The sequence below is a fragment of the Lycorma delicatula genome, chromosome 5, assembly GCF_047948215.1.
Source record: "Lycorma delicatula isolate Av1 chromosome 5, ASM4794821v1, whole genome shotgun sequence".
In the NCBI taxonomy this organism is placed as follows: Eukaryota; Metazoa; Arthropoda; class Insecta; order Hemiptera; family Fulgoridae; genus Lycorma; species Lycorma delicatula.
The window spans coordinates 39499312-39512956 of record NC_134459.1 but is presented as its reverse complement, the minus strand read 5'-3'; the positions used below and the strand labels follow the sequence as shown (position 1 = coordinate 39512956).

At 30.1% G+C, this 13645-nt stretch overlaps 1 protein-coding gene across 1 annotated transcript in view; it reads left to right on the top strand.

Annotated features, from left to right (window-relative positions):
• Positions 1–13645, top strand: part of PolE1 (DNA polymerase epsilon catalytic subunit 1) — a 136597-nt gene that overhangs the window by 62470 nt on the left and 60482 nt on the right. The window contains exons 18-20 of the mRNA XM_075365929.1: positions 2601–2815; positions 3434–3617; positions 10799–10951. Coding sequence (XP_075222044.1) covers positions 2601–2815; positions 3434–3617; positions 10799–10951 — 552 coding nt within the window. The remainder of the gene's footprint in view (positions 1–2600; positions 2816–3433; positions 3618–10798; positions 10952–13645) is intronic.

The following is a 13645-nucleotide window of genomic DNA, read 5'->3' as shown; positions in this document are numbered from 1 at the left end:
CACTTACATTCAAAGAATAATGTTGTTACTACAATGATCCAAAGATTACAATCTCTGAACAGAGAATTAGATCACCTAATGGGTGGTTTATCTTTTAATTGCCTTTTACTTTGTTGTTAAATACATATATGTGAACATAAATGACATAATTCCATAAAGTTTTCACATCACTTAAAACATAGTTACTATATCTAGTATTCTGAGTTAATTTGTTATGAAATTTTTGTTACATGAATAATTCATGTTTAGAGTAATTCTTGAATGCTGTACTGATTTTTAATTAATCTATTACAATATTGTTATTGAGGTCAGCGTAGATTTTTGTTAATTTTATATTGAGATCAGTGATGAAAAATTAATTTTTAGAAAACTCTTTATAAGTTTATTATAAGTAACAGGTGCTTCAAAAAGGAAGCAATCCCTTTGTTTGATGACATGAATTTATTACAAAAGTATTAATGTTAATAAAATACTTTATACCTTTAATAACTGTACAATAGATGTTCAAAATGATTTCTTGTGATCTTGATGCAGGTTTGCACATGTTTGATAACTTTTGCAACCACTTTTTGTAATGTTTGCTCAGTGATGTTTGAAATCTCACCTTCAGTGTTAGGCTTCAATTTGTCAAGTGTATTTGGATTGTTTTTAAAAACTACAGCTTTTAAATACCCCAAAGGAAAAAATCTGCTGTTGTAAGATCTTGGGATCTTGGAGGCCACAACCATTTTGAATCAAATGATGACCAAAAATTCCTGTAACATATCCAGCGTTTCATTAACAGTATGACACATTGTATTATCCTGCAGGAACCGACATTCTTGTTCATGTAAATCTAACACGGCAATAAACTGTTCTATTAAGTTGCGATAAACCACACCATCTACATATGTCAAAAAATGAAGGCCCTATTACACGACACTGGGAGGTCGCACACAAACACCAATTTTACTTGTGCGTAATGGTCATTCATGAAATGCATGAGGGATTTTCAGTGCTCCATATTTGCTAGTTTTGGCTGTTAATATAGCCATCCAAGTGAAGCCTTGCCTCCTCTCTGAAATAAACATGATCCAAAATTTCAGTACTGTTGTCATCAATAAGAGAATGAAACTAACGACAGTACTGTAAATGTTTTCCATGGTCTACTTCTTTCAGTTCTTGAACGACACCAATGCGATAAGCATGCAATTGTAATTTTTTTAGTAGCCCTGATAGCTGTAGATAGTGAAAGCCCAGTCTGTGAAGATCTTTCTGAGCAATTTTCTGGGTGAGCAAGTCAAATGTTCATTCACACCTTCCATAACTTCTACTGTAAACAGTGATGGTTGAACTGTGCTTTTCTGATCATGTACGTTCCCAGTTTCATGAAATTTATTAAACACATTGTCAACTTATTAGGAACTGAAGAATTGAAAAATTTTATCCTTAACTCGTTCGTAAGATTTATATGCGCAATACATCTCAAATACAAACATGTACATCCTTGGAAAATTACATAGTTAACACAATGGGGACAAATTTATACTGGTGTAGCACTAGTGCATAAGAAGAACATTTCAACTGTTACAAGCTACTAACCTTGAGTACAATGTTGCCAACTGACATGTAGGGAGAAATAAAACTTACCTATGCTTGACTTCTACCTTATTAATCTTAGGGTTGCATCCTTTTTGAAACACCCATTAGAATAACTTGAAGTGAATTTAGTGATTTTCTTGGGTTTTCACTCCATGGATTGGTTTGTAGCACTCTTCCATTCAGTTCTGTTTACTGCCTTCCTCTTAATTTCTGGTATGATACTCAACAATGACCATTATCTCTTTACTTATTGGAAGTGAGGATTTCTTGATAATTCTTCCCCTTTCCTCTCCAATGTCTTTTTATTCAAGTTGTAATAAATACAGTCAACTCCTGATTATGTGCAAGCAGTTAAACCTTGTTACAGCTTAACCATGATGCCTCCTGAAAAAATTAAATTTTAAAAACTTATAATTCATCATTCTGTGATAGGATTTTTTCCTTCATTCATTTGCTACTTGAATGTGTGCTTGTTTTGAATATTATAATGCTTTACTATAGTTTATGAATTTGATAAGACTATAGGGTTCGTTGTGCAATATTATTATGCTACACAACTACATATTTCAATTAAAAGAAAGTGTTTTCACTCATAAAAACATCAATCAATTGCATCTTATTTTAAAAAAATATCTGAAAGAGTATCTTTCAGATACTTCTTTTTTTCTGAGTGATTTAATTATTTGAAATCATTTAATATTAATATTTCTTCATTCACAGTTATTTTTGCATTAGTGTTTTATCTCTTGTCATGCACCATTACTTTTAGTGTAAAGTGTAGTATTCTGTCTGTAATCAGCAAATTAGTTTTTACCTAAAGTCTTGTAAGACATTCTATAATGTTATTTATCGTATAAGAAATAATCTTAATCTTATTCATTCGTTTCATTTTTGTTCAGCTACCTACTTGCATACCTTTCCGATTCACTCCGCCTTTTACTTTTTGTTTTAGGCCTTTTCAGATTAAATTGTTCTTACTGCCATTCTATCAGTTTCAATCATTATGTTTTATTTTATAGGCTGTAGATATGCCCGATTCAGAATTATTTGAACTGATTTCTGAAAATCGTTCAATGAGTCGTAAACTTGAGGATTATGGAAGTCAAAAATCAACATCTATTAGCACTGCCAAACGGCTTGCTGAGTTTCTTGGTGATCAAATGGTAAAGGATGCCGGACTCTCCTGTAAGTTCATCATATCTCGCAAACCAGAGGGGTCACCTGTAACTGAAAGGTAAATTTTTCAGGTGTTGTAGAAGTATTATTAAAACGTCCACAAAGTTTATCATATCATATAAGCTGTGCCATTGTACCAAGATTCTTGACTAACAGATTATAGTGTCAGTTGATTTTAATTAACTGTTTGTATGATGATTAAGTTTTCTTTTCTTAAAGTAAAGCTCTAATTCTGAGTTTAGTGATTATTGTTAGCTAGAAATAGTTAACTATTTGTACAGAAAAACTTATTAAAAATTTTTTTTTAAGTTTTATAAACCACAAGAACAGTAACTTAAATGAAATTTTATTAAAAACAGTGTTTAATGTATTGGAAAATTTCTGTTTATATTAATTTTTTTGGATCTATATGAACAGTTTTTCCTTGTGCTGATATGGAGGATCACCCCTAACCCCTAAGTAGTTTGAGGGTGTTGTAGTTGGTGGGTGAAAATAAAAGACATTTAACACAAATTCATATTTAGAAGACACATTAACAATTCAAGATTTTATATTTGAATTAATTAATTATTTTATTTTAAGGCAAACTATATTTTCTTTACTTAACTATATTCATAACTGTGAGTTATATTTGATGTTTGTGTAAATTGTATTGCAATTGATTAAACTTTTTCAGAGCAGTACCACTTGCTATATTCCAAGCAGAACCTGGTCTCAAGCGTTTTTTTCTTCGTAAATGGCTGAAGGATTCATCAATAGATAACATAAATATCAGAGATGTTCTTGATTGGGATTATTATATTGAACGACTTGGTGGAGCTATCCAAAAGATTATAACTATACCAGCTGCCATGCAAGGGGTAGGTAAAATTAATTATATTTTGTATTGTACAGATTCTACTGGTAGGTGCATGTGAAATTCACTCATTTCACAATGTAGTCATGTATTGAAATAACAAAATTGTTTGATGAAATTTTGTAACTTTTATGGAATTTTTACTATAATGTTCTCCATTATGCTTGTGTATAGATATTGTATAAAACAGTTTTTAAATGATATAAATAAGATTTACACTCAACAGAATGTTTTTCATATTACATTTTCAATCTTTATAACAATAATTTTCTATGGCATTAATGCTGCTGTTTTTCATGGTAGTTCAAACGGAATTTGTTACTGGCAGTGAAGATATATACAAGGTGTCCATATAAAACACAACCTGTTAATGAAACTTCTGTAGTATTTGAATTAACTACTCTACTCCGTCACATTCTACTGGAATGGTTTCGTTTGATATCTGACTATCACTCCAGTGCAGCAGATCACTATTGATTAGAGTAAAGCGATCAGAATTCTCAGTGCATTGTTAGTGAGATATTTTCTTAAGAACGATTTGTTTTTATTATTGAGTTGCACTGTACGCAATCACTTACTTAAATGCTAGAATCTTTTCCCGTACGTGCCAAGAATAACCAGTTTCTAATAAGACATCAGCATTGAGGTTAGTGACTGTATTAAGAAAGACAAACTAAATTCACCCTATTAATGAAAAGAAACCAAAAGGTCAAGGATAGTATTGAATGCAAACCCAGTCCCTGAAATCAATGACCAATTAACTGCCTCACCAAAAATATCAGTTAAGATACTTGTCAGCTGAAATTAATTTGACAAAATCAGTCATTCATCTAGCAAAAAAACAGTTTAACCTACAACCATATTGAATTCAAACAGTTAAATTTGTTGATCCCGACAAAGAAAAATGGCTAGAATGTTGGCATTGATTTAATCAATATGTATGTGATGGGAGTCATATTATGGTGAAAAGTAGATTTGGCTCCATTTGGACAGGTACGCAGTCAGAACAGGAGGATATGGAGTGCTGAAAATTTCCAAGTGTATCATGAAAAACCATTTCACCCATAGAAGATGGGAGTCTGCTGTGTGATATAATGAAAAAATAATGTTGGTCTTAGTTTCTTTGAATATACCATCAATGCAAAACTATATTGGAATATTTTATTGCACTCTTGGATGAGGTGATCAATACTGTCAGTTAAAAAATATCGGTGCAACATCACACTAAGCTAATCCAACAACTAACAAATTCTTTGGTGATTGTGCCTTATGACCGCTGAGATCTCCAGATTTGACACCACCATATTCTTTTCTTCAGGGTTACCTCAAAGAAAAAGCATACAACAGCAAACCATGAATGCTAAAACAACTGAAGATTATTAAATATCCCACAAGCTCTGAAAACAGTTGCAAGAAATACAGTGAAAGGGTTGAAGCATTTATTCAGGAAGATGGCAGCCACTTTCAGCATTTGCTTTAGAATTTAAGATGTAAAATTTGATAATAAAACATTTAATAACATGTATACCTTTTTTATTTGGGACACTATTGAAGATTGTGAGTTAGTATTATCATTGTTTAAAACTGTGTTATATTTAATATAAAATATAGATGGTAGAAACCGTCCCTTGTTTATAAGAACCTTTTGTCTGAATTTATTTTAGCCTGCCATATATTGAAAAAGATTGATAATGACATTCTCATTATTACTATGTACTTTTTTTTTTTGTTTATGAAAACATTGACCAAGTTTGCTCTGTTCTTCAATTATATATTTACTGCCAATGGATTTCAACTTTGTGTAGAATGTGTATTAAAATTTTCCTCTTAGTATTTAGCTATTGTGATTTAGCATTTTATTCATTGTAGCTTTAGTTTTAGAGATGTATAGTTAAACTTGTCTCGTTTGATCTTGATAACATTAATGTTATTAGAAATGGGTTTTATTTTATTTAGATGTACTACTAGTTCGTAACAGATTGTAAGCTTAATTGTATTTAACAGTTAGTCTTGTCAGATTTTGGAACAGGTAGTGGCACTACTTCTTTTTTGATCCCTTAACAATGTATGGGCGAGGGTGGGCTTGGAGCCAGTACATTGTTGTGGGTGTCACTGGAAAATGAGCATTACTTTTGATATTTTTCCATTGTTACCAGATGGTAGCTGTTAGTTTTGCATCAGCTAAATTTATTCTCTATTTTAGCTTGTCCTCAATTTGCTTGACCCATGTTTTCTTTGGTGCAGTTTGTTGGATCTTCTACTGTGCAGGTCGTTGTCTCCATAGAAGATGGTATGGAAGTTGGTATTCATGCATTCTGCATATGTGCCCAAACCACTGCAGTCTGCACTTTTGATTTTGAAGGTTTTGGTATTTCAACTGTAGATTGTTCATTACATTTGAGCTTGACTGTGTGATTTTGCAGACGATCACACTGTGATACACCAAGAATTCGCCATAGGCATTGCATTTGGAACACTTCTAATTTGTTTAGGTCTTCTTTCAGAAGTGGCACCACTACTTGTCCCAACAATACAGCATAGTATTGTTGATTGAAGTATAACAGTCAAGTACGAGGTGTGGTCTGAAGTACCTTATGTTGGCTCATAAAAAAAATAAAAAAAATACCTAACCTATTTAGTTTTCAATGACTTGTCCCCTTCAAAGTAGGCCCCTTTTGAATATACACATATTCCAGAAAATGTTTCCATTGTTAGAAGCATTTTTCAGTCATTTTAGTGTGTACCATATCTCTTATTTTATTTCTTTTGATCTCTTCTCTGTTTTCAAATTTTTTTCCTTTAAGTAGAATTTTAAGCTTCAGAAGACAGAAATTAAAGGGAGCCAGTCTGTTGAAGTAAGGAGTCTGTTGAAGTTGTTAATTCCTGAGTTTTGCCAAGAATCTCTTTATAAGTTATGAGTTGTGATATATCACAGTGGGCTTGAACCACTTTTTAATTTGACTGACATAAGACTCCCCTGATCTTTTTGTTAAATATGATAGTTTAACCCTTTAGAAGTAATTTTCAAAAAAAATTAAAATCTCCTCTTGGTAACATTAAAAAAAAACTGTTTTAAAAGTTTTTTAGTGTGAATTATGCACATATTATTTTTCATTTCAATTATATCGTACAATGTAAGCTGATATAATATTTTAAGAACCGGTTTACTGTGTAAACTTGTTATTCAAGAGTACATTAATTTTTCAATACAATTAATACAAATACTAATTGTTTAAATAGTTCAGTTATTGTTTATAACAAAGTTCATTTATTGATGTTAATTGTTCCACAAATAAAATTGCTTATTAGAAATTTTATGAAAACTTTTTGAAATACAAAGGATGCCTAATGAAGTGCTTGGTCTTGTAAAAATAGGTATAGATGGTGGTAGAGGATTTTTGAAGATATGTGTGTCTACAAAGTGAAGTGAAAGAGGTAATAGCGTAAGAGAAGAGTACAGATGAGCATGCACCAAAACAGAAACCGTGGAAAAAATACAGAGATGCCACTGTTGTGAATATATTTAAATATTCAGGAGTTAAAAAGCTACTTATCATTGGTTTTGGAAGAAGGGGCACAAGAAAATCATGAGAACATGTCCAAACTGTGGTCGTTATTGAAGATTAATGATTTGCCAAGATTCACAGTTGCCACAGACTTGAAATTAGCTGCTAATTTGTTAGTAGGGATTATGTTTCAATCAAGCTGTTTTCCTTGTACATGATGCACTGCACATAAGAATGCTGCCCCACTAAAGATGATTTCAAGCTGTTTGAAATAATACAAGGCATGGAAAGTAGCTGAGTGCAAAAAAGAAGATGCAAAATTTTATGAAAATTGCTTCCACCAGCCAATTCCTGCTCGAAACAAGGGTATGGAAATCATCAATATCAACCCACCCCCAGAATTGCATTTGATACTTGGAATTGTAATACTATTTTTAAGCATATGCTTCTGAAGTTTGAAGAGGAAATTTTGAATTGGGCAAATGCATGCAATGTTCAGCAGCATATAAATTATGGAGAACCATATTTTGCCGGATGGGATGGGAACACATGTAAAACTTTGTTAAATAAAGTTGATTTGTTACGAATGAATTGTAAGCCAGAGTAGAATGTCTGTCATTTGTCAACTGTTTGACGGATTTTCGAAAAGTTGTTGATTCCTGTTTTTCCGCTGTTCTAAAGCCAGATTATATGAATAATATCAATAATTTTTGCAAAATTTATTTAAAATTAAAAATTAACATAACACCAAAGATTCCCGCTGCTGTTTTTTTTTCCATGTTTTTGACTTTTGCTCCAGAACTAATATGGGACTAGCCCCCTACAGCGAATCAGTGCATTGAGATTTCAAGTAGATTTGGAATAAGAGAAAAGTTAGAACATCTCATTCTGAGTATAATAATAAGTAACTACGAACTGTATCTGAATAAATATAAATAGTCTTCATGTTCAAAAAATCAAGAAAAATTCTAAAAATTATTTTCAATTGAACTGAATATTTTAAATTACTGTACAAATGCAAAATAAATGTATTCTTGATCAGTTAATATATTTATAATGCAAACTAATTAGTGTTTTATTATATAACCTAATATTTTCATATATACTGAAATATTTAAAACAAGTAATACCTTGTTGTTCCTAACAGTCATTTGAAGTGTTCTCTCCTTATCAATAACTTACTGTAGTTTAATGTGCACTTAATGATTAATAATTTACACATACAGAACAACATTATCATTATCTTTATGATTGCAAAACAAAAAATTTTCAACAGGAATTTTTATTTGTGGAATAATTAACATCAATAATTGAACTGTGTTATGTTTTAAACAATTCGATTTGTATTAATTGTATTGAAAAATTAATGTATTTTCAAATAATTAACAGTTTCATATAGTAAACCCATTATTAAAATATTATCACAGCTTATTTATATTGTAGGGTAAAATTGAACTGAAAAATAATTTATGCATAATTCACACTAAAAAACTTTAAAACAATTTTTTTTCTAAGTTTCCAAGAGGTGATTTTAATTTTTTTCAGAATTACTTCTAAAGGGTTAAACTATTATATCCAACAAAAAAATCAGGGGTCTTATGTCAGTTGAATTAAAAAGTGGTTAAAGCCCACTGTGGATATATGGGCTTTAGCATTGTAGTGAAGAGTTTTCCAGTCACCATTTTCCCAATGTTGTACTCTCTTTGCATCAAACATCATCTCTTGTCTGACAAAGGACAGTTATGACACTTTGTACTCTATTGACTATTTGTTGTTAAGGGGCATAGTCATGATGAAATGTGCTTTGATAGTAAAAAACACAAAATCAGCATTAAAGAATGAACATTCGCATTGTTTTGTGAATGCGTGGCTTTCTTTTGCTGTGAAGAACTTGGAATTTTCCCATGGGATAACTGTGTCTTTGACTCAGAGTCACAGCCATAGACCCATGTTTTATCTGTGGTTATTATTTTTTTCCATAAAATCAGGATCACTATTAGCACATTTTAATACGTCTTGGGCAACTTGTGGCCGGTTTTCCTTTTGTTTATGACAGAAGTTTTGGGGCAAATTTTGCTGCTACATGCTGCATCCCAAAATCTTTCATTAAAATCAATTGCACTGACCCAAATGAAATTCCTACTTCATCTTCAAGCTCTCTAATTTTGTTATTTGACAATCATTCATCACCATCTGTTAAACTAATTTTTTTCAGGATTTTTGCTGGTGAGAGGTCTGATAGATGTTTGACCAAATTGGAAACTGTGATACCACTGTAGTATGTGTATCACCCATAGTTTGATCACCAGTAGCTCTTTTGACTCTTCCTTATTTTCTATTTGTATCATTGAGTTTTTGGCAAAATACAATGCAGATTCTCTGCTCAACCAATCTGTAATTTTGAACAGCATTAAAAAACTGATAAACATTATTCACTCTTTTTAATTTCATGGCTTGTAAGCAGCAACTAGGTGCAATGGCAGCAAAATTGTGAATCATACGCAACCAATATGAGTCTAGGTGAAATTGATTACCGCATTAAAGAATAAGGTCAAATACTTTTTGATCACATCTTGTATATTGACAACAGTGCACTTAATAATTTTTTCAACCCACAAAGTGTAGAAGTAAGGATTGTACGTACTGACCAAGTCATCTTAATTCTTCCTGCAACTAAACAGATAGAAAACAAATATATAATTTTTATTTATTCGCTATCATTATTTTTTTGCACTTGAGTTTTTAATTATGAACTCAAAAAGATACTTGTAAGAGTTGTTTGATCCCCTGAAAGTGAAATTTTTACATGTTTAACTTTTCGAATGGTTGAATACTAGCAATTTAAAAAATTGTTACTGAGGAATGCTAAAATAAAAGGTACAAAGCCATAATTGTTGGTACTATCTCCTAACAATGTGAAAGGAGTTTGATCTTGACAGTGTGAAAACACAGTGTCTAATGTAATTCATGTGGTTCAAAGAGCATAAATATAACAATGGTAAGTGACTTGATTGGAGAATTATTTGGTGATTGCTTTATTTCATGATGCTGTATTTCATAGACGTTATAAGAACAGTTAAAGCCAGGGATTTTAAAAGAAATTTCATCAATATTTTAAATTCCAAATGCTCCCACTGTTGAAGTCCCCAGATTTTAAAAATTCTGTCAATTTTTTTTTCATTCTTTTTCTAATGATAATTGATCACTTTGCATTCTAATTATTTGTGTGGGTAAATTATATATACAATTAAATACGTTAGAAATTACTACTTTTCTGTGAACTATTACATAATTTTTTTTATATTTATAAAAATTTAAGGTAGAGCAGCATCTCCATTACATCAGACTGTAACTGCACTGTTTAAAGTGTATTTATATGAATTAAGTCATCATTTTCTTACATTCCTCAAATAATCTTGTACAAAATAATGTGGTGTATTTAGCCTTTTTTATAATATTAAGTACCTTCAATTATTTAATGGAAAAAGAACAAAGAAATACTGCATAACTTTGGCAGAACCAGCTTTTAATTTAATTGTAGTTAATTGGAAAATAAAGCAGTAACTTAAGAAAATATTATTTTCAGTTAATTTATTGTAAAACATTTAATAAATTGTAAGATTTTGTTATTTTTCATTTTGATATCCTAAAAAGTCCTATTTTAACGATTTTTTTGCAGTTAACAAATCCTGTACCAAGAATTCGACATCCAGATTGGTTACATAAAAAAATGCTAGAAAAAACAGACACTCTGAAACAAAGAAGAATAAATGAATTGTTTTGTGTTAAACCTTCTACTTCTAAGGTGAACCCTGTTGGGAATGATGAGAATGTGAGTTTAATTTACTGTTTTTTTTTTTTTTTTTTTTTTTTTTATTTTTTTTTTTTTTTTTTTTATATATAAATGTTTTTTAAAATGTTTATTATGATGTGCTGTTACTCTTATCAAACATTAGAAATGATCTTTTCATGATTACCGGATTGATGTGCAGTCCAAAATTGCAATTAATTTTTATATTATAGAAAATATGTAGAATATCTGAATATAATAAATTATATCCATAATTACATTGATATTTGTCATTGTGGAGGGAAAAACTTCTTTCTTTCTTATGCAAACTTAACTTCTTTTTTATTTTTATACAAATTTTTTTTTCATTCCTTTATTTTTCTGGATAATTTTGTAGAGTAAACAATCTAGGTATGACGAAGCTGAAATGTGAGATTTATAGTAATATTATCTAAAGCAATGAGTATATTATTTATAAAAATTAAGTAGTCATTACTCAGAAAAGTACACTATTACCTGACAATGTTTAAGTTGCTTCAGGTAATAATTACAATTTTAATTGTTACAAAAAAAATCCATAATTTGTTACATTTTTTACTTTGTTATATGAAATAAATGAAGTATTGTAATATTCATTTTGACCGTCCCTGAATCCTTTTTTATTAGTTTCGGCGTGACATATATATGTAAATATGTATCTTGCATAACTCAAAAACAATTAGCTGTAGAATGTTAAAGTTTTAAATTTAGGACTGCTGTAACACCAAGTTGTGCACCTCCCCTTTTGATTGCAATCAACTTGACCAAAAATGTTCAAAATCAAAAAAAAAATTAATTTTGGACTTTTTCTTAACTGCAGTAGAAAGCCCTCATTGAGAGCTTTTCAACGATATATCATAAGTGGTACTTATTTTCATTGTTTCCAGAGTTATAGCCAAATAAATTTTAATTAATGAAATATTTGGATCTTACAAGGGGAAGGCACATTCGTTCAATCCGACTGACTTCATTTCCTTTTTCTTTTACCTTTTTTTTTTTTTTAATTTAAATCGATTGATTTATTAATAATTATTAACCTCTGATTAAAAAAAAATATGAAAAAAATCTTAATTTATTAGTTAAATAAAATTTTATATACTTTTCATTTTAATTATAAAATTTTTATACAGGTTAATAATTATTAATAAATCAATATAATTAAATTAAAATTTAAAAAATCATAATTTATTAGTTAAATAAAATTTTATATACTTTTCATTTTAATTATAAAATCGTTATACAGGTTAATAATTATTAATAAATCAATATAATTAAATTAAAAAAAAAAAAATATGTATGAAGTCAGATTCGAACCGTTGTGTGCATGGTTACGGATATGACATGTTCTCAGTTACACCTCATAACTACTTGAGCGGCGTGAAACAAAATTTATTTATTAACTAATATAAAATGCTGATACGGATACCACAAAATGTGATGCTGTGTGGTGTCCACCACAGTGCAGTTGTGTAACTGTCAACTTTATTAGAGAATTGGAGGATTGTATCTCACCTTCAAATGAAATAATTTTAAGTGAAGTGCAGAAAAAAATGTGTATGTGTAATTTAATAGGCGTACAAGGAAGTTATGTAGTGTCCATATCTGATTTTTAATAAATATTGTCTATAAACTATTTTTCCACATACTTAATATCATACGAGACATCTTCATATCTAGGTATGTTTCAGTATTTCCTTGTCAAAGCCAGCTATTTGACCTTAAATCATTCCTTCCCATGTGTTATATTGTCTGTATTTTTTTTATAATTATGTCAAGTTCAGTCATCTCGCTTAAGCCTTTTATGCTGAAAATACACGTCATGTACTTCAATTTTCTGTACTGTAAATTTGGTCTGTAATTTTCTAATAGTTATGTTTCACAGTAGTATGTTAAAATACTGACATCAACACTATATTTTTTTGTTGCTGTCTGTGAAGGCTAAAATTATGTTTTGATCAAGTTCCATAGGTTTAAATTGCTTTTCAACATAATTGCCATCATCGTTGAGGCACTTATTAAAGCACGGCAAAAGCTTTAATATACCGTTATAGAAACCAGCTTTATTGGCCACTTTATAAATTCATTTTGTAATAGATCATTATCAAATTCAGATCACTGAGAAATTGCTAAAAGTGTAAGAGATAATAGTCATTGGGTACAAAGTCGGGCTGGTAAAATGATCCAGTTATTTCTATTTAAATAGTTGATGAGATTTTACATGACAGCTGTATAGTATGGCCAAGCATAATCATGGAATAAAGGAATCCCAAAAGTCAACAGTCCTTTTTTCTAGATAGAACATCATAGTTCTTCACCATTCCTCAATAAATACAGAAATAATTTTTTAGCCTTACGATATACATTTCTCCAAAAGATTACTGTATCTTTTTCATAATAATGAATGTACTCATGATCTTTCTGCTGAGGTCATCTGCGTTGACTTTTTTTTATAATATATCTCAGCATTTTTATCTCCTTCCTAATGTATAAGAATTGTCAAAGCACCTGTAAGATGTTGTTCGTTCTTGTGCTTCTCTGTAAACTTCTTGGAAGCCTTATGTGTACATTCTTTTCAATAATTAAAATTATATATTACAATTTCTTGAATCACAAATCTGTAAATTTCAGGCAACTTGACAATGCAGAAATTTTGGAACTATTTGTTAATATAAACTTTTTTTGTTGGGCCTACATACC